This window comes from Bos indicus x Bos taurus, chromosome 11, assembly GCF_003369695.1.
Source record: "Bos indicus x Bos taurus breed Angus x Brahman F1 hybrid chromosome 11, Bos_hybrid_MaternalHap_v2.0, whole genome shotgun sequence".
Taxonomy (NCBI): domain Eukaryota; kingdom Metazoa; phylum Chordata; class Mammalia; order Artiodactyla; family Bovidae; genus Bos; species Bos indicus x Bos taurus.
In genome coordinates this window covers 68789911-68810113 of record NC_040086.1, presented here as the reverse complement: position 1 = coordinate 68810113, position 20203 = coordinate 68789911, and the positions used below count along the sequence as shown (strand labels likewise).

The following is a 20203-nucleotide window of genomic DNA, read 5'->3' as shown; positions in this document are numbered from 1 at the left end:
CTCCCCTCGTCCCTGTCCCCTTGGAGCTGTCACCAGCCCGTTGTGGTATCTCTCACTCACTGGTCAGTGGTGAGGCAGAAAGAAGGAGGTAGAAGCTCTTGGGGATGGGCCGTGACCCACTGAAGGCTGCCAACCAAGCCTTGAGGCACACCTACCTGCAGGGCTCTCAGGTTGAGACTGCCATCCAGGTTCCTAGAAAACCAGGGGACAGTGTGACAAGGATGACCAGCTCACTATTCAAAGGAGGCTCATGCTTACATATGGTGGGCACCTCTGGAGGCATTGGGCATCTATGCCAAGGACATGCGTGGAGAGCCCACAGCACAGCGGGCTGTGAAGTGGGCAGTCAGGAGACAGATGAACATTGTGACCTCATGTCCAGTCTTCAGGGCGGGCCTCCCCTGGCCTTCAAATCATTTAGTAAACTGTTCCTTTCACACCCAAATATGGGTGTTTAGTGACCCCCATTGCCAAGATGGCAAGTAAGATTTGTCTTAGGTTCCAACTCTGAGTCATGGCACAGTGACCGCATGGGATGCTGGACTGAGACAGCCTCATCTGCACTCAGCTGTGAAGACTGCCATGGCAGCAGCGATACCTGCCTCGGTGCCCCAGCAGCGGGTGTGCTGTTGGTCCCAGTCTTAACTGCCGACTTGGCAGTGATTCCACATTCTGGCCACATTTCAGACAACTACCACGCATGCCATGTACCACCTTCCTGCGCATTACGGACAGCTCTGCTGAATCTTCAATGAGCCCCATCCTCGCCCACTTCCCTGTTTCTCCTCATGCTTTTTTCCTCCGCCAGAGTCCCTTGGACTACAAGAAGGTCAAACCAGTCAATCCTAGAGGAAATCAACCCTGAATATTCATTGGAAGGACTGATGCTGAATCTGAAGCTCCAATACTTTGGCCACTTGATGCAAAGAGCCAACTCATCAGAAAAGACTCTAATGCTGGGAAAGACTGAAGGCAGGAGAAGGGGACGACAGAGGATGAGATGGTTTGATGGCATCACCGACTCAATGGACGTGAATCTGGGCAAACTTTGGAAGGTGGGGAAGGACAGCAAAGCCTGGTGTGCTGCAGTCCATGGGGTCGCAAAGAGTCAGACATGATTGGGCAACTGAACAACAGCACTGCCCTCCCCTTTGAAACTCTGAGTTATGTTTTTTCTCAAGGACTAGCTCACATGCCATGCCCCCAAGAAGCCTTCCTCCGGCCCTCTTGCCAGAGATGGGTCCCTCCAGTCTCCCATGTGACCCTGCCTTCCATCAAGCAACATCCCCACCCTCTTTTTTGTCTTGGCATTAGACTTGGCGTTGAGTTTCTCCAGAGTGAGGGCCATTCTGTGTCCCCCACTGACACAGTGCATTGCCGCACAGAATGATATGATGTGTTCTTATAAAATTAAGTAGGATAAAAACGTTTAGAATCCCAGAAGTTCTGTACCTGTCACTGTTTGGCATCTTCAGGAAGATTCGGAGCAAGAATTCAACAGCTTCTCTGCCCTCGGAGACGACCACCACGTAGGTCCCGGGGCTCAGACTGAAGCACTCTGTGAGGTTGCACGTGGTTTCAGACACAATGCCCTTCTCAGCAATTCTGAATTGGGAGAAGAAGGTGGATGGCAATCTGTCTTGGAAGTGCTGGAACTAGAGGAGATGGGATGTTGGTGAGAAACCCCCTATGTCTATGGGCCCCAGACACTGGGAGAGAACCCCCACCTCCCAGGCCCCTCACTATCCCTCAGAACAGCCCTACAGGCCCTGAAAAGGGAGACACAGTTGCTTACCTGAAGTCTCAAAATGCAATAGAGTTCAGACTGTTATTTAATATAGATGCTAACACTGCAATGAATGCAAGGAAATATGGTACATGGTTTTACCTCATTAAATCTTACAGCATCCTGGGCTTCTGGGTTTATCGCTCTGCTTATATATAAAGACGAATTCCATGAAAACTAGTGAGATTCTTCCAGTCCTAGATTACCTTCAGAGCCCCTCAAGTCCCTTCTCCCTGGGCTCTTTTGCAAAGCGCTCTTGGACCCCTGAAGCACTTGCAGCTGGGGGCCTTTCACTCCCTCTGGTCCTTCCAGTGAAGTCCTGAAATGCCTTCTCACTGGAGAATAATAGGCCCTGATCATTTTCCTTTTATTTCAATATTTGCTTAGAGACAAAACAATAAATATAATGCAGTTCCTATTACCGGATGTCACATACCTATTACATAATAAAAACCCTTTACTAAATAAATTTTCCCCAATACAGTTGAGATTGGGATTCCATTTAGAATGATCACGCAGCGTGAAATGACTACTTGTGAGCTCTGCCTTGGGGGGAAACGGAGACGGGAGAGGTTCTCTGCAGGGGCTGGGGACCAGGCTGGGCTGTACGAGGAGACCACGGTGGCTATTGAGCAGCAGGGAGCTCGGCTGAGGCTCCACAGTGGTTCTGCTGACAGCAGCAGCAGCCCCAGTAGGTTTGGAGCCTACCTCGCTTGGGCCTTTCTGGCAAAATCAACGATGAGATCAGTTCTCCAGAGTCAGCACTGTTCTGCGTGCGTGTGTGTGTGTGTGTGTGTGTGTGTGTGTGCGCACACACACAGGGGGAGGCAGTATGTACAGAGGTGTGTGGGCTTTGAGCCTCCTACAATCACAAGACCTGACCCTGTAATTCCAGGGAAGGGGCTCATGCCTTTTCTTTAATCAAGTCCTCATTTCATTCTCCAGCTGTGAGAACTAGAACCCTGACCTGTTTCTTGCACTTGAGTGCTGCCCTTGAAGTCCTTCCAGAAGTTCTAATTTCATGACTGGTATGCTGAGAACCAGAGTCAGACCCTAAATGCAGCTCTGTGGCTGTGCCGCCACTGTGACAGACAGGCCTTGCTGTCTGCAGTCTGCCTGGGCTTCTGTGTGTCTCCTGCTCAGAGGCTCTTATCCCAGCCTCTGTCTCTCCATCGCGGCACCTCTGGGAGGTCTGGAGGAGGGTCTCTGGACCTGCCAGCAGGCTGCAGTCACTACTCATTGACTGTGGCTCCACGCTGCTCCATCTCTTCTCCCTTCCATCCTCGGTCTGGTCACATGCACCTCCCTTTGGCAATAACAGCACCGCAGAGCACACATCTATTTAAGTGGTCTGAGTACCTGTGAGGTTAGGTTTCCCAAACTCTGTCTTTCCTTCTCCATCCTTACCCATATTTGGGTCACCTTTCACCCATGCCAAGCCACAATATTTACTGGGGTGGGGGGTGGGGTCATAGTGGTGGCAGCAGCTAGCAGGAGGGTGGTGGCGGTGATGTGGTTGTAAGAAGGGTTGGAGGACATGCCTTGAGCTTGTATTTGCGTTGCATGCATCCTAGTTGTGGTGGGTTTGGGGGCTGAAAAAGAATACAAGAGGCTAAAAATACCCATTAGTCCTGTCTCTCGTCTTAGAAGGAATCAGCAGCATCAATCTTATCTATCAGGGGCCAAATGTTGAGGATGTTTTCATGGTTGCAGCCTCTCTGGGACGTCAAGCCAGAGAACAACCCAAGGAATCCAGCTTTAGATGAGCACAGCTGAAATATTTCCTGTGTTGTTGACCTGTTTGGAAGTTCTAAGCTTATGTCTGCTGCAGGACATAGCAAGACTGAACTGGCAGCCACCGAACAGCGAGAGACACATGGAGGTCAAGGGTGTTGGAAGAGGCATAGCAGTAACGACAGATGGCAAGGGCGGTGGCCATACCTGATAGTCGACCTGTGGGAAGAGAAGAAAGGCAGGTTCAGGAACCCAAACAAAAACCCAAAGGTGAGTAGATCCGAGCAGCCCAGCCCAGGGCTCTGTGTTCCTTTTTCTTGCACGCCCAGCCTGTTCCCTGGAACACCCAGGGGGTGAATGGGGACCATCACTCTTTCCCCATGTGAAGCTGCAAGAAAGGAAAGCCAGCTGCTGTAGAGACCTGAAGGGAAGGAAATCAAGGGTGGGGGAGGTGTTTGAGGAGAGGAGAGTCTTCCTTTATCATCTCAGCTTGGTTACTCTTCACAGCAATGATGATAAACTTGAGAGGAAAAGGTAAATGGTGATGGGGACTGGAAGGAAGACAGAACCTGGATCAAGTGTAAATTCTCCAGCTCTGGAGCTCCAATGAGAAGGAAACTTGTTCTGTCAGATTACTGTAAAGCATGATGGGAGTTTGTTCTAATGTCCCCACCCCACTGCATCCCAGCATTTGTAGGGATGTATGTGTGTGTCTGGGGAAATGTCTATGTTCCACTCTGCCCATGTTGTAGAAGGAAGCACTGAAGATGGAGTCCCATTTTTAAGCCACTTCAGGGTTTACAAAGTAATTCCATGTAATGTATTGGATTGTCACAGTAATCCCAAGCAAAAGGTAGGCTCCTTATTCTATGAGTGTGGAAACTGAGGCTCTGCGGTCTCAGTAGCAGAGGTGAGAAGACAGAAAGCTGTGTTGCTTCCTTTTCAATTAATACCCACCACCTCCAGGCACTGTATTTCATGTTGGCATGGGTTTCAGTTCTATTCTACTGCTGATCCTTGGCTCCACTTAGGTGTATAGACCATTTGACTTGCCTTCTTCAGACATCTCTGGACCTCAGGGGTGAGCTGGAAGGGAGGCGGAAAGTCCAGCCTCGGGGAGGATGAAGCTTGTCCACCCTTCCCTTTTTCCTTTCGGTCTTCTCCCTGCCTATTTGCATATCACCCATGTTTGGTTTGCTACAAGGCAGAGCCACGCTCCCATAGCACTTGGAGGGTCACAAGCCCATGCCAAGGTGGCAGCCCTGTACCCACAACACCACTGGAGCCCTGGAGACTTCAAAGCATAGTTGCTGGCATTAACATGGCTTATTTCTCAGCAGAACTGTGGAAGGACCCCACAAGTGTCTCTCGAGTTGTCAAGGTCTGGACTCAATCCAGGATCCTCCAAGATGCAGTGGGATCTCCAGGGAGCCTGAGGAGCTCATGGGTCTACACATTGTTGTTGTTTAGTTGCCAAGTCCTGTCTGACTCTTTAGCGACCCTGTGGACTGTAGCCCACCAGGCTCCTCTGTCCATGGGATTTCCCAGCCAAGAATACTGGAGTGGGTTGCCATTTCCTTCTCCAGGGGATCTTCCTGACCTAGGGATCAAACCCATGTCTCCTGCATTGGCAGGCAGATTCTTTACTACTGAACCTCCTGGGAAGCTGAGGTCTGCATGACCCTTCAGCAAGGTGGGCAGATGAGAAATAAGGCAGCCAGTGTTCTTGCCTGGAGAATCCCAGGGACTGGGGAGCCTGGTGGGCTGCAGTCTATGGGGTCGCACAGAGTCAGACATGACTGAAGCAACTTAGCAGCAGCAGCAGTTGGAAAGTAGACAGACGGGCTTGGCAACATTTAGAAAACAGATATGATTAAAATCTTGTTACTGAACCATAAAGACTCTGGGCAAATCAGTAAACACAAGGCTGCTACATTGTCTGGCTCTGGGGCAACCTAGAATCATAGATGACAATACAAAGTACACACCCAACTTCTGTGCAATGGGGACAGCCCCCATATCCTCTCTGGACTTCTCACATTAGGAAACAGAAGAGTAGGCTGAAATATTTTTAGTAGCCCTGTCTGGTCCTGAACTGTAAAAGTCTGACTGGGTATACCAGATGCCTCATTCCATCCCAGCCTTTCCCAACTCCTATTGTTTTGTTTTTCTCATAGGTGGGGAGCTGGGGGACTTTGAAGTTGAGGGTACTCTTAGGAGGCACCTGAATCAATTGGGATCCTTGGCCAAACACAGTGGAAACCAATCTAGGGTGAAGTCAGCAAAAAGTCATTTATGGAAAGGAAAGTCACAGAGTCAATGGGAAATCTAAAGAATGCAGCTTGGAAGGTGGGCAGGAATGAAAAGAGACGGCTACACAGCTGGACACCACCACCGGATCTGACTGCATTGCTGCTCATGGGCCCAAAGATTTGCTGTAAAGAATCCTTCAGCTGACCCCACGTCCTTTAGTTACTTTCTCAAGACTCGAGCCCTAGAGTGACCAAGAATATCTGATTGGACAAGCCTGGCCCAACAGTCTACTCCTTTGTATCCAAGGGCTGGGAGAGGCAATATTTGACCTCTTTGCTGCAGTGGGAGACCAGGCCCTGCCTAGTCCCCGCCCACATGGAAAGGGTTCACATGTACCCAGTGGTGATGAAAAGGACACCTGTCCACTACAGCATCCAACGATGTTCTTTTGATAGTCTCTGCTGGTTTGAGGCACCTCAAATGTATGGTCTTTTCCATTGATTTCATGCAACTAGAAGTGGAAATGTGTTCAGAGATAACAGGATCCAAAAGGTTCTCCACCTTCTAGAACCAGAAGCATTGTTTTTCTTTGCACTGTGAGCATCACCAGAAAGGCACATGCCTAAGTCCTGCTGAGAGCTTTGGTCCTGGGGCCACAAGTTCTGGTCTCAGGCACACCCCTGTCACCATCTTGCTGCACCTTGGGTGGGACATTCATTCTCCCTGACCTGTGACTTCCATATCTATAAAAGCAGGTGTACTAGGGTTTTTGAGACAATGAATGTGAACACACTTGGAACTCTGAAGTTCTCTATCAGCAAGGCCTTCCTATTAGAGTGAACCATAGCCAGTACACAGGACTGTTTCAGGACCCAGGAGTTCTGCCTGTCCATGAGGGGGCTGAGGCCCTAGATGTGAATATTGCCTTAGTCTCGGCTAACATTCCTGGGCTCCATCCTAAAGATGCCATAATCAGAGCTCCAGTCACACAGATGATGGGTGTACTGAAGGCCTGAGAGACATCTGGTGCCCAGTTCCCTGTTCTGCCATTAACTCTGACAATGTCACTTCACCTCTGACATGGGGACAGAGGATCCCAGCATCGGATGTTTGTGCAGAGAGGCTGCAGGGTGTATGCTTTGAGGACCCTTCACTTGATCTTTGGGATGCATTAAATTATTTGGGAAAGGAGAAGGGATCAAGGGTGTCAGATTTTCTTTCATAACTCCTTTATTTTACATGGCATTTTTTTAAAAAAAGAATTCCCTGATCATCTACTCACAGTTAGGGTGTGTGCAGGTGAGTATGAGTAGGCGAGGGGAGGAGATGACCCCTTCAGAGCTGAAGGGCTGGCTGGGAGAGCCATGAGAGGGGAGGGGAGGGGAGGGGAGGTTGGGTAGAGAGGAAGGCCTGGCCTTGGATGAGTGGCCAAGCAGATGCTTGTAAGCCAACCATGGAATTTCACCAGACTTTAGTTTCAGCGTGAGAGAAAAATGCACCTCCCGGATGTATACCCAGGACTGTTTTTTTCCTTAAACTCTTCCCAGAGTGTAACCAATGATCCTCAAACATTCCTGGGTATACGAAGTCTCCAGAGAGCTCATTACAATGCAGACTTTCAGGCTCTGCCCAGGGGAATTGACTGGGACTCAGCAGGCTGGAGGGTGGTCCTGGGAATATGCACTGTTACAACTGCTGGCCTTGGACCAGATTACTTTTTGAGGAACAAGCATTAGAGCCACCAGCATACCAGGAAATTGTGACAAGTGACAAGGACAGGAGGTGTGTCCCATTGCACTCTTCTGTCTCAGGTTTTCCTGCAAATTCATAGACTCGAACCAGGTGAACTCAATTGCCCTTTTGGTTTTATCTCTGAGTCTGTTGCCAAGTGAAATTTCCCAGGCTAGTCAGTTGCTTTCTCCACCCAAGGTGTATGGAAATGTCCCCAAAGGGCAAGCCCTGAAACATACTGCCTTACCTTGAACACCTCATACTTCAGTGGAAATGTCCTGTCTTTTGCCTTTAAATTTTGTGGCCCAATGTTGAAGGACATGATGACATTGTTGTTTTCCATGCTGTCTGGCACAGAGAAGATGTATTGCATGCCCCTCTGGTATCCTGCATGAAAAACAGCAGTGATTGGACCTCAGCTTGTCCCTGGGGTTCTGGGATGGGACCATGATCACTTCAGAGAGCCAAGCCCAGTTCAGTGGGTTGTGGAAGAAACTCTGGATGTGAAGACCTACGACCAGGGTTCCAGTCCCCATAGTTACTAGTTGTGGCACAAGCTGCTTTATTTTGTGAGCCTTAGTCTCTTCTTAAAAACAAGGAGGGAAAGTATAGTTCCTATGTAATGAAAATGTTTCTTACACTGTAAAATGGAGGGCTATTTTTACAAAAGGCTTCCCTGGTGGCTCCATGGTAAAGAATTCGCTCGCCAATGCAGGAGATGTGGGTTCAATCCCTGGATTTGGGACGATCCCCTGGAGAAGGAAATGGCAATCTACCCCAGTATTCTTGGCTAGGAAATCTCATGGACAGAGAAGCCAGGTGGGCTATAGTCCATGGGGTTGCAGAGTAAGACATGACTTAGTGACTAAACATAAACAATTTTTATAATAAGTGGGATTCCAGAGGCCTCGGGTATATATGAGCTTATGCACTGGGGACAACCATGGAGCCATGAAATGATGTCAAACCCCCAAGCACACATGAAGACAGAGGAAGAGAGGCTGAGAGATGTCAATTCATAGAACTCTGCTACCCAAGTGTCCTCACCAAAGCCAGAGGGAGATCACTAATGTGAAAACCATTAGATTCAAATGCGTGGGAGATAACATATGAAAAATAAATGAAGATAAATCAAGATAGAGATGAATTAGTAAACCTCAGAAGGTTAAGGCACAATTGGGAAGCTCTGAAAGGCAAAGAGGGAGACATATATGACCTCACAGCTTTGTGAGGATCAAAGATGATACACTCAAGTGCACTTAGCAGCACATAGCCGGTGCTGTTGGCTGCCTCCCTGCCCTCTCTCCCTTGTAAGGAATTACTAAAGATGGCGGCAATGTATAATTCTGGTTAGTTCCTCGACCTGCACTATATCTAGGGAAGAGTGCTTTAGCCCCACAGTTGGGTAGATGGAGCTCAGGAAGATTAAATCAGTCAACTTGCTGCCTAAGAGTGACTCAGTGACTTCTTAGAATCTGCCCATGGCCTCCTGGTGACTAGCTTCTCTGACCAGCAGAGTGAAAAGACGGGGGAGGGTAGGTGGTGAGATCATTCAAACACACTATTCTTGGCAGGCTGGGGCCAAGGAGAGGGAATGCGCATGTCGAGGTGCAAGTGCACACACACACACACACAAATACATTGTTTGCATAGCCTTTCCTATCCAGGTGTGTAATCACACTCAGGTTCATCTTCAGAGGGTGATATTTCACTCATCCATGTCACAAATGGGGAGCCAAGGCAAAGTGAGACTATGTCACTCACTCCCTTAAAATCTCATCAATAAAACTCATCTTCCAGGAGCCCAAAGACAGGCTCTGAGGTGCCCACCTCTGGGACCTCAGTACAGTGCTGCAGGCTGCAAGTACCAATCAACATCAACCAACAAGGGCAGGAGTATGCTCCCTGGTGCTGGATGGGGCTTTGTGGCTTCCAGGGGCAGACAGAGATGACTAATTTCACTGGGAACAGTTACAGAGACTTAGGACAGAGAGACCAGAGCCACAAAGCCAAAATGTGGCAAAGACAATGGTTGAACCCAGGCCCTGACACATGTCCAATGTTCTTCTCACAGCCCTCCCAAAGTCCTGGATAATCACTGAAGTGCAGTGGCCCCATTCTAGTCCTGGGAGGGCTGTGGGAAAGCAAAAAGCCAGGGGAGGCATAATTGAGAGCCTCCCACCCACCCCCTCCAGCAATCATTTCTCCTGGAGAAACACAGTTGTCCCTTTGGGCTGACAAAGTCCTCCCCTTCTTTAGACTGATGGTCTAGAATCAAAGGCCCCTGAGAGCTTAAGCCAGGAAAGGGCAAGAGCTGGCAGCTTCTCACCTGGTAGAATAATTACTGTCATAGCTACCTTCAGTGTTTCCTGGAATTAAGTGGTCCTTAAACATCATTTGGGACCATCTTTCATGGGGCATGCTTCCATGGTCCAGGCTGATTGGAACTTGGTTACATATAAACAGGCCGAAGAAGTTATCTCGGAAATCTTGACATGACATCCTGTTATAAACAGAGACACATCGCTTTAGTGGAGGTTCCCATCCCTTTACTGTCCCTTTGCCTGTCAACTACAGTATCCACTGATTTACCACTGTCCTACCCAAAGACCAGAACCCCATTCTGGTTCGTTTGCGGGCAAACGCCCTTCTGATTTCTCCTGGGAGGACAAGTGAAAGCGAAAGTCGCTCAGTCGTGTCCAACTCTTTGCAACCCCATGGAATAGTCCATGGAACTCTCCAGGCCAGAATACTGGACTAGGCAGCTGTTCCCTCCTCCAGGGGATCTTCCCAACACAGGGATCCAACCCAGGTCTCCCACATTGCAGGCAGATTCTTTACCAGCTGAACCATCAGGGAAGCCCAAGGACACAGTCAAATTATGGGGAGGACAAGGACACAGTTAAATTATGGGTTCCACAGGCCCCTTTTCTGACCAGCAAGATGACTGTCAGTCTCTTTCTGTCCTGGGTCCTACACTCTGCTAATAAAATCACCTTTCCATAGGCCCTTTGCCAAATGCACTATTGAAGTCTCGTGCTTGTGTGTGCTCAATCTCTCTGCTGTGTCCAACTCTTTGTGACCCCATGGGCTGTAGCTCGCCAGGCTCCTCTGTCCATGGGATTTTCCAGGCAAGAATACCGGAATGGGTTGTCATTTCCTTCTTCAGGGGATCTTCCTGACGTAGGGATGGAACCCGCATTTCCTGTGTCTCCTGCATCGCAGGTGGAGTCTTTACCACCGAGCCATCTGGGAAGCCCTTATCAGAATACAATGGATTCAACACCTAAAATCACGCCTGTGATTAAAGTTGCAAGACTGGAAATATTTTTCCATCTAATTTATATTTGTCCCTCTGATTCTCAATTACTTAGACCTAGTCTCTTTTTCACACACGCTAAATTTTATTTAAATATGTCGCTAAAAAAACTAGACAATTCATCAGAGAAATGTCCATCTTATCCTTTACAATGTGAGTGTAGGGCTGAGGATGTTTTTTAAATTTTTTAAAATAAAAAATTTTTAATGTTGTATTAAGGTTTAACTTATTAACAATTTTTCAATAGTTTCCGGTGGACAGCAAAGGGACTCAGCCATATATATACACGTAGCCATTCTCCCCCAACTCCCCTCCAACACCCAGCCTGCCACGTAACCCTGAGCGGAGTTCCATGTGCTATACAGTGTGTCTTTGTTGGTTGTCCATTTTGAATACAGCAGTGTGTACAGGACCTTCTCAAACTTCCTAACTATCCCTTGCCCCTGGCAACCGTAAAGCTCATTCTCTAAGTCTGTGAGTCTCTTTCTGTTTTGTAAGTTCACTGTATCATTTCTTTTTAGATTCCACATATAAGGGATGTCATATATTTCTCCTTCTCTGTCTGACTTAACTTCACTCAGTATGACTCTCCAGGTCCATCCATGTTTCTGCAAATGGCATTATTTCATTCTTTTTAATGGCTGAGGCAAATTCCATCGTATATATGTACCACATCTTCTTTATCTGATGATATGTTTTAAAGCATCTAGTCTTACATAGCTGCTGAGTGATGACACTGACATCTTACTCAGAACTCCAGAGAGAAGGCTGGGAGGTTAACCTCAAGTTGCTCTTTTACGATTCATGCGAGGAAAGACTGTGGCACTCCAGGGTTCCAAAAAGATGGCAAAGAATTTACATGCCTGATAACCATGCATCCTGGTTGCCAGGAAACTGCTGATTTCAAAGCTTTAGTGCCAATATTCCTTTTCACCATTAACATCTGCTGCAAGTTCTAATACTTCAAAGCTGAAAGACCTTTCATGCAAAGAGAGAACACACAGTATCTTTTTCAAAGCTTTGGTGTCTTGGTGGAGAAAATAAGCTCCTTCTATATAGGTCTCTGCAAAGCTAATCCTCATTCTCACAAAAGTTTAGGGAAAGGGTGGGGATTGAGGGTTTGGGCTAACGGTTAAAGATTTAAAATATAATAATAATTTTTAAAGTACCAAACAATGAAATAAAGTACCAAAACTCGCCATTGTCCTTATCCTCATACAGCTGGCTTTTCCGTTGGTCGTGGGTTTCCTGCCACTCTGGAGACCTGGGCGTGGAGAGACAGACCATAGGATGAGATCCCCTAGGATGTTTCATTTCAACCACACGTGCCCTGACAGGGGCCCTTTGCACAGGCCTCCAGAAGTTTCCAGGTGCGAGTGGACAGTGTCACTCTACCTGACGATTCTTTCTATGCTGACAGCTTCTACACTGTCCCCAGCCTTATCCTCTTTCCTGACCTTTAGAATGATACATGCTATGCTTCATCCCTTGTCTCCACCAGAGCCCCACCATGACCTTGAAATCAACCTATTCCAAACCGTACTCACCCACTGCCTTCTCCTATTGCCCAAGTGAGAACATGAAGGGTTATTCTCTCTTGTACCCTCCACATCCAAGCCATCACCAAATATTAATGATGCCTTGATTCTACCTTCTAAACCCCTCTCAAAACCATCCAATTATTTCCATCCTTATTGCTGTGTTCAAGTTCAAGAACCCTCATCTCCCTCATGGACTGGCCTCCCAGAACTCAGCCCTGCCCACTTTCCTATTCATACTCCACACCTCCAATCAAAACGATCTTTCTAAAGCAGAAGTCTGATTATGGCAGTTCCATAAACACATGAAGCACTGCCCCACTACTCTCAGGATGAAGTTCAAACTCTGAAACAGAACTTGACCTCTGCCCACCTCTCCAGCTTTACCTGAGCAGCGACCTGTTCTCCCTGCCCTTGAACTACATACTCCAACAACAATGAATATCTTTGTTTCTTAGAAATGCTGGTCTGTTCGGTGGCCATGGCAGCACCCAACCTCCACCCCACCTTGGCCTTCACCATGATGCTCCCTCTGCCTGGAATACTCCTCATCCTTTCAGTCCTGAAGCCCAATAACTTCTATTCATTTTTCCTTCTAAAAGTTACTTCTGCTGGGAAACCTTCCTTGTCCCCACTGTGGTGCCCCTCCTTTGAGCCCCCACAGCACACTGTACCACTCCTGTCCCAGCACTGAGCAACCTCTGATACTAGTGCCTGTATATTTCTTGTCCCGAATTAGCCTCCAAGGTCCATGAGATCAGTGACATTGCTCAGCACTGCATAATATCATCCGACATAGGGCTTGAACACATGCCTTGGCATATAGTAGAAGAAGTGAAGTGAAGTCGCTCAGTCGTGTCCAACTCTTTGGGACCCCATGGACTGTAGCCTACCAGGTTCCTCCATCTATGGGATTCTCCAGGCAAGAGTACTGGAGTGGGTTGCCATTTCCTTTTCCAGGGGAACTTCCCGACCCAGGGATTGAACCTGGGTCTCCCGCATTGTAGGCAGACACTTTACCCTCTGAGCCACAAGGGAAGCTGTCTACATTTCTTTGAGCCCCTTTTTTTGCAGGGGCGGGGGAGGGGGGGAGAGAAAAAAATACTGGAGTGGGCTGCCATTCCCTTCTCCAGCAGATCTTCCCGACCCAGGGATTGAACCCGGGTCTCCCACATTATAGGCAGATGCTTTACCGTCTGAGCCACCAGAGGAGTCGTATAGTAGAATGCTATAGTTTTATGCTGGCTTAATAAACAATTAAAGCTGTCTGCCTCATTGGGACGATGTGTTCCAGAAGCTAGTCCTAGGGTCTACAGTGAAGGATACCCTTATAGGCAGAAGGGAGTAGCTGTCCCTTCCTTTCCAGCCTGCTCCTCAAAGCAGAGGCATGCTCATAGGAGATGGGCCCCATAGGCACAAAAGTGTAATGAGATCTTTCTCTGGGAGTAACTTCCAGGGTGGGTGGTGGGTCACCTCTGAGCCAGGAGAGCAAGGCAGGGATCACTCAGGCTTCTGGCTGCAGGCTGAGCCAGTCAGATGTGTTATTGTAAAATGGTAATTTTATAATTAAGTGATAATTACATTTTCTGCAGTGTGTAAGGGAAAATAAATGTAGTGTAAATCAATATGCTATTGATTCATGCAAGTTTGCCTTTAAGTGTGTGTGACTGAAATTTCTATTATGGTTGAGATTAGACCATCCACTCTCCTGATCCGTCTCCAGTTCTTAAAAACTAGGGAGGGAATTGACCAGCGCATGGGGAAAGTGAGGATGCAGCCATGCCACTTCCTTCCAGCCTGGTCATTGGTGGGGGATTGTGAACCTCAGCCCTCAGTCATGTGATCCACCAGAGAAGATGTGGTGGGCTCCACCCCCCATTCCTGCTCTTCACACTTCTCTGCCCTGTTCAAAGGCCTTCATGAACCCCAGGACTCTAGGGCACAAATCTAAACTTCTCAGCTGGCACCAGGCTCCCTGGCTCCAGGTCGTGACACATCTTTCTCTCTTGTTCCACTCCCCAGGCCAGCTTCCTGGCCCTTAACACACTACCAATAAATGTGGCTAGGCACAGCAGCCGACACTTCCCTCCCACCTAGGGATCACTTTCAAAGTGAGTTATACCATTTTTTTTTTTTGGTTGAACTCCATTCAACCCCATCCATCCATCCCTGAACAGACCTGCCCATGGGAAGCTTCTCTTCCCTCACCTCTGGGGTCCCCAGTTGCCTTCACTGGCCATTTGATCTCTAGCACAGGGAAGATTCTGATGCTGGGAGGGATTGGGGGCAGGAGGAGAAGGGGATGACAGAGGATGAGATGGCTGGATGGCATCACTGACTTGATGGACGTGAGTCTGAGTGAACTCCGGGAGTTGGTGATGGACAGGGAGGCCTGGCATGCTGCGATTCATGGGGTCGCAAAGAGTCGGACACGACTGAGCGACTGAACTGAACTGAACTGAACTGAACAGGGACTGTGGCCAGAACATCAGCTTGTGTGAATTTCTTGCCTCTTTCACTCAAGGAGAATGTACTGCAGACACCTTCCCTTCCTCTACTCCTGCTGTCGTGGCCAGCCTCAATCAGGGATTCCGGCTAATCTGATAGCCCCGGCCACAGTGGGCAGCTTGGAGTGATGATGGGGAAGGTGGGGGGAGGGACTTGGTAGCGCTATGGATACCCCTGGGGAAGAAGAAAAGAACAGAGGTACAGTAAAAGGAGGGAAGGCGGCAGGGAACAAAATTGCTTCCAGTGGTTCGTGGTTTTGCAAGTTCATTCCCCTTCTGTCGGGGGAGGGGGGATTAGCTGCCCTTTTTTCAGAGGGTATCTGAGATCACAACAGGTTTACTCTAAGTTAGGTTACCTATTTCCTCTCTCAATCTCTCTCACGTTACTACCCTCCAGCCCCACTTGTGTAGGCACCTCAGCTGTTGGGGCTCACACAGGATCCCGGGACCCACACAGTATCATACACCACAAAGCCTGGGGCACAGGGGTCAGGACGGGGACAGGGGCAACACTGGCCTTTACCTCCAGGACACGCTTCTGGAGGTAGCGTTGATGCTCACTGCTTGTTGGGCCTGTTCTCTTGTGCTCCTGAATGTTTTGCATTTCTTTTCTGATCATCTCTTCCTTGTGTTAAGCTGCCTTGGCCTCTGGACTCTTTCCATGGACCTAACACAGGTCCTCAGCGGCCTGTGGATGGGCTGGGCCTCACTGGAGGAGAGGAGCCAAGAGGAGCCAGTCTGCTGTGGCTGGCCCTCCATCCCCGCTCAGGACTGCCGTGTCATTCTTAGTCAGCAAAGGGGTGGGGACCAGGAGTTAGTCCTCCTGGCAGCTGGGAAAGGCCAGCCCAGCTTCCCAGGAACCACAGACCACACAGCGGGGGCCCCACAGGTCAGCTGGGCCAGCGAGCAGCTGCCTGGAACATGGCCACAACTAAGACCCACTTCCCCTCGTCACTCCCACCGCCAGCAAGGTGAGTCTGGACCGATAGGGCAAGAGAGACAAACACAGGTGGACTGAGTCAAAAAACCAGCCAGATCTTTGCCTCAGCGTGCCATCTCCCCCTCTAGAAGAAGGCTTTTCCATCCTGATGACATAGCATCAGCAGGACCTGAATCCCATGGGATCCTTTTATGGGCTGAGGCTCCTGCTCTCCATCTCTGTCTGCCAAGTAGAACCCAGCGTCTGCCCTGCCCCACCCCTTTAAATTTTTCACTTATTCTAGGTAGTATATGAGTTCACTACTCTGCTGTACCCACTGGAGGACAGACACTATCTCTTGTCCCACAGCTCCCATCCCGCAGTGTACTTAGTACAGAGTACACAGTAGGTGTCTAAATGATGCCTGGTGAATGGCATCATGGGAGTGTGTGATGGATGGACAGTCCCACACAGGTGTGAGCTGGATAGGCTCGCAGGGAGGTCCACCTGCTGCCCTCGTAGGCCAGGGTGCTCTCTGAACACCAGGTGTCCATGAAGGAGAGAGAGAAAGGTTTCTAGAAGGCATACCAGTCGCTCCAGCGCCCTCTCCATTCGATCTTGCCCCAGGGGTTCCACAGGCGGATAAGATACTCCCAGCTCCTCCTGTACTCAATCTGCAAAGAACAGAAAAGGAAAACTGTCAGTGTTTCCCAGCAAAAGTTGGCAGAAGGGATATGAATGCAGCTGCTTTTCACCTCCAAGGACTAATTTAACTTCTGACCTCATTTGGCTGCAGCCAGAAGAAAAAACGGAAAGGAAAAAAAAAAAAAAATCAATGCTTCTGCCCGTGTGGAGTTGGAATGAGATCGAGAAGAAAATGGTCCTATTTTTTTTCTGCGCAGCACCTTGAAGGCAGGTGCGGCTTCCTCATTCCGTAAGACTGCATCCTAAAGCCTGTGCCAGCTGAGACTGCATGGCTGATAAACACTGAGGATGGTGCTGCCACGGCTGCAGAGGGGAGATCTTTATGGGTCCCCAGCCTCCTCCACATCTTGTTGCAGCCAGCATCTCTATTCCACAGAAATAGCTGCTTCCTGGCTGGCAGCCCCTTGGGAGCTGTGCTGGGGTCTCCATAGCACTGTCCTGAGCAAGGCCAATAGAGGAGGCTGATCTGAGCAGGAAGAGGACTGCCTGGGAACTGAGCCCTCGCCCAGCCTGCAGCTGGGGCGGGGGGCAGGGGGGGTGCTGCACCTGGCTCTGGCAGCCTGTCTCTGTAGGGGCATCTCCTGAGTGCTCTGAAATTTCCTTCCTTCCTGGGGGGTGGGGGGGTGGAGGTGGAAGGGGTCACATCATTATCCCTCCCAGATAAGGAGGCCAGCAAACCACTAAGGCCAGAGGGCAGGACTGTCTGTTGCAAGTTAAAACAATCACAACCCTTTGAACTTAACTTCCTGGATCCAGTAGGCCTCTGCCTGGGGAGAGGAATTAAAGCATGATGGAATTGCAGCCGTGATATTGATCGGTGTTAATGTTGTCGGAAGAGACAGAGGGGTGAAGAAGGGGAGGATTTGTTCACCAATTCCAGGTCAGAGGAGAAAGTTCTGAGTGGAATATTTCCACGTGGAAAAGAAACGTGTGTGAAGGCAGGCCCAGAGCCAGGCCTGACTGAGCGTGTGATGTGTGCTATAGCCTTCAATCCTCCCAGGTAGATGTTCATGTAACCCCTGTCTTGCAGAGGTGGAGAATGAGCATGGGAGAAGCTAAGCAACTTTCCTAAGGCCACAGAGTGAGTGGCAGAGGAGGAATTCCGATCCTCACCACGGTCAGTCTCCAAAGCCCAGGCTCTTAATTTTGGAATTGGGAGTGGATAAAGGATACAGCTGCTCCATGGCCCAGCTCATTCTTGGATGTGGCTGAGACTTTGACCTTGCATGGAAACCCTGGGCGAGCATGTGATTACCAAAAGGGTGGTGCCATGAAGGAGCAAGAGGCTTCCCTGGAGGCTCAGATGGTAAAGAATTTGCCTGTAAGGCAGGAAGCCCGAGTTCAATCCCTGAGTGGGGAAGACCCCCTGGAGAAGAGTATGGCAACCCATTCCAGAATTTTTGCCTGGAGAATTCCATGGACAGAGGAGCCTGGTGGGCTACAGTCTACAGGGCTGCGAAGAGTCGGACACGACTGAGCAACTAACACACATACAGGAGACAGCAATGGGGTCAGAGAAGGGCACATGAACCTAGCTTGCGTACAGTTCTTTTCTGTCTACTCCTGTCTGGCTGACACTGCAGTGGAAGGTACTCTGACTTTTAATGCCACATGAGATGGGGGTTCCCCTTCTATGCCCCATCCCCTGGGACCCCAGGCTTTGTACATGGTGTATTACTAACCGCCAGCATATGATGGAGCCCATGGAACAGGGATGTGAGAAACAATCTTCTGGTGGTCCAAAAAGCTTAATAAGCCACCCTTAGTGCCTAAGGGACAGTCAGGGGCTCAGGCAGGCACGGGAGAAGAGCAGCCAGTGACTGGAAGGGGCTGAGGCAGCGCTAAATGATGCGTGCAGAGAAACACACATCCCCTTGCCCCGGGGAGTCACCGACCCAGGTAGGTGTGTAGTAAAAAATGCCAATTTCATTTATCTTCCTGTCTGTGTCCCGCCCAGAGGGAGGATGAGCAGATTAAAAAGCATGCTGCATTTATGGGCTGGTTTAATCTTAGCACTTATGGTCAGAGTTATAAGCCCCTCTTTCTGAAGGAAGAATCTTTAATCAAGTTCTTGGGTCCTTGTCTGACTGTGTTACTTCTTTCTGACAGGGCTCTGTTATCACATGGGCCTTGGCCAAGGGGCTCAGGAGTCACCTTCAAGGCCAAGGTCACAGCTGCATCTGACAATGGGTGAGCTTTCTTGCATCACTTTCCTGGCTACTGACTGTACCCTGACCCTGGTCAGATCTCTCAGAAAGTGGGCACAGGGAAGAGGTGATCCAGGTCATCTTTCCTAGGATAATAATTCCTTGAAAGTATCCTCTTGAATGTGAGTTCAAGGTGGTTAATAGTGACTCCTAGAGAAAATTGTTTCATGGCTAACAGTAGATTAAAACCAAGCTGCACTTACGTTGTTAATACAGGCCTTCTCAGAGACTTTAAGTGCTAACATCCAAATACTGCTTTCACAGAGCATCTCACCAGGTTGGGATTGATGAGAGCACACGTTGGGAAGTGTCAGTAGCCACAGAATGGCAGGAATGGCGGGAATGGACCGTGCAGGACACACGGTTTTCATCACCTACTGTCACAGGAGAATGTCCTGTTCAGACTGCTTAATGCATTGTAAGAACAACTCAAAGCATGTGCTGTGGGGGGAAAACATCAGGGCCATGAGCAGCATCACCAGGAACCCAGTTCAGTTCAGTCGCTCAGTCGTGTCCGACTCTTTGTGACCCCATGAATCACAGCACGCCAGGCCTCCCTGTCCATCACCAACTCCCGGAGTTCACTCAGACTCACGTCCATCGAGTCAGTGATGCCATCCAGCCATCTCATCCTCTGTCGTCCCCTTCTCCTCCTGCCCCCAATCCCTCCCAGCATCAGAGTCTTTTCCAATGAGTCAACTCTTTGCATGAGGTGGCCAAAGTACTGGAGTTTCAGCTTTAGCATCATTCCTTCCAAAGAACACCCAGGACTAATCTCCTTTAGGATGGGCTGGTTGGATCTCCTTGCAGTCCAAGGGACTCTCAAGAGTCTTCTCCAGCACCACAGTTTAAAAGCATCAATTCTTCGGCGCTCAGCTTTCTTCACAGTCCAACTCTCACATGACCACTGGAAAAACCATAGCCTTGACTAGATGGACCTTTGTTGGCAAAGTAATGTCTCTGCTTTTCAATATGCTATCTAGGTTGGTCATAACTTTCCTTCCAAGGAGTAAACGTCTTTTAATTTCATGGCTGCAGTCACCATCTGCAGTGATTTTGGAACCCAAAAAAATAAAGTCTGACACTGTTTCCACTGTTTCCCCATTTATTTCCCATGAAGTGATGGGACCAGATGCCATGATCTTCATTTTCTGAATGTTGAGCTTTAAGCCAACTTTTTCACTCTCCTCTTTCACTTTCATTAAGAGGCTCTTTAGTTCCTCTTCACTTTCTGGCATAAGGGTGGTGTCATCTGCATATCTGAGGTTATTGATATTTCTCCCGGCAATCTTGATTCCAGCTTGTGCTTCCTCCAGCCCAGCGTTTCTCATGATGTACTCTGCATAGAAGTTAAATAAGCAGGGTGACAATATACAGCCTTGACGTACTCCTTTTCCTATTTGGAACCAGTCTGTTGTTCCATGTTCAGTTCTAACTGTTGCTTCCTGACCTGCATACAGGTTTCTCAAGAGGCAGGTCAGGTGGTCTGGTATTCCCATCTCTT

At 49.0% G+C, this 20203-nt stretch overlaps 1 protein-coding gene across 1 annotated transcript in view; it reads right to left on the bottom strand.

The window, feature by feature from the left end:
* Positions 1-20203, bottom strand: part of CAPN13 (calpain 13) — a 75939-nt gene that overhangs the window by 2668 nt on the left and 53068 nt on the right. Inside the window, exons 8-13 of the mRNA XM_027554416.1 lie at positions 16376-16461; positions 12013-12087; positions 9862-10007; positions 7752-7891; positions 3728-3739; positions 1453-1655 (exon numbers count right to left, since the gene is read on the bottom strand). Coding sequence (XP_027410217.1) covers positions 1453-1655; positions 3728-3739; positions 7752-7891; positions 9862-10007; positions 12013-12087; positions 16376-16461 — 662 coding nt within the window. The remainder of the gene's footprint in view (positions 1-1452; positions 1656-3727; positions 3740-7751; positions 7892-9861; positions 10008-12012; positions 12088-16375; positions 16462-20203) is intronic.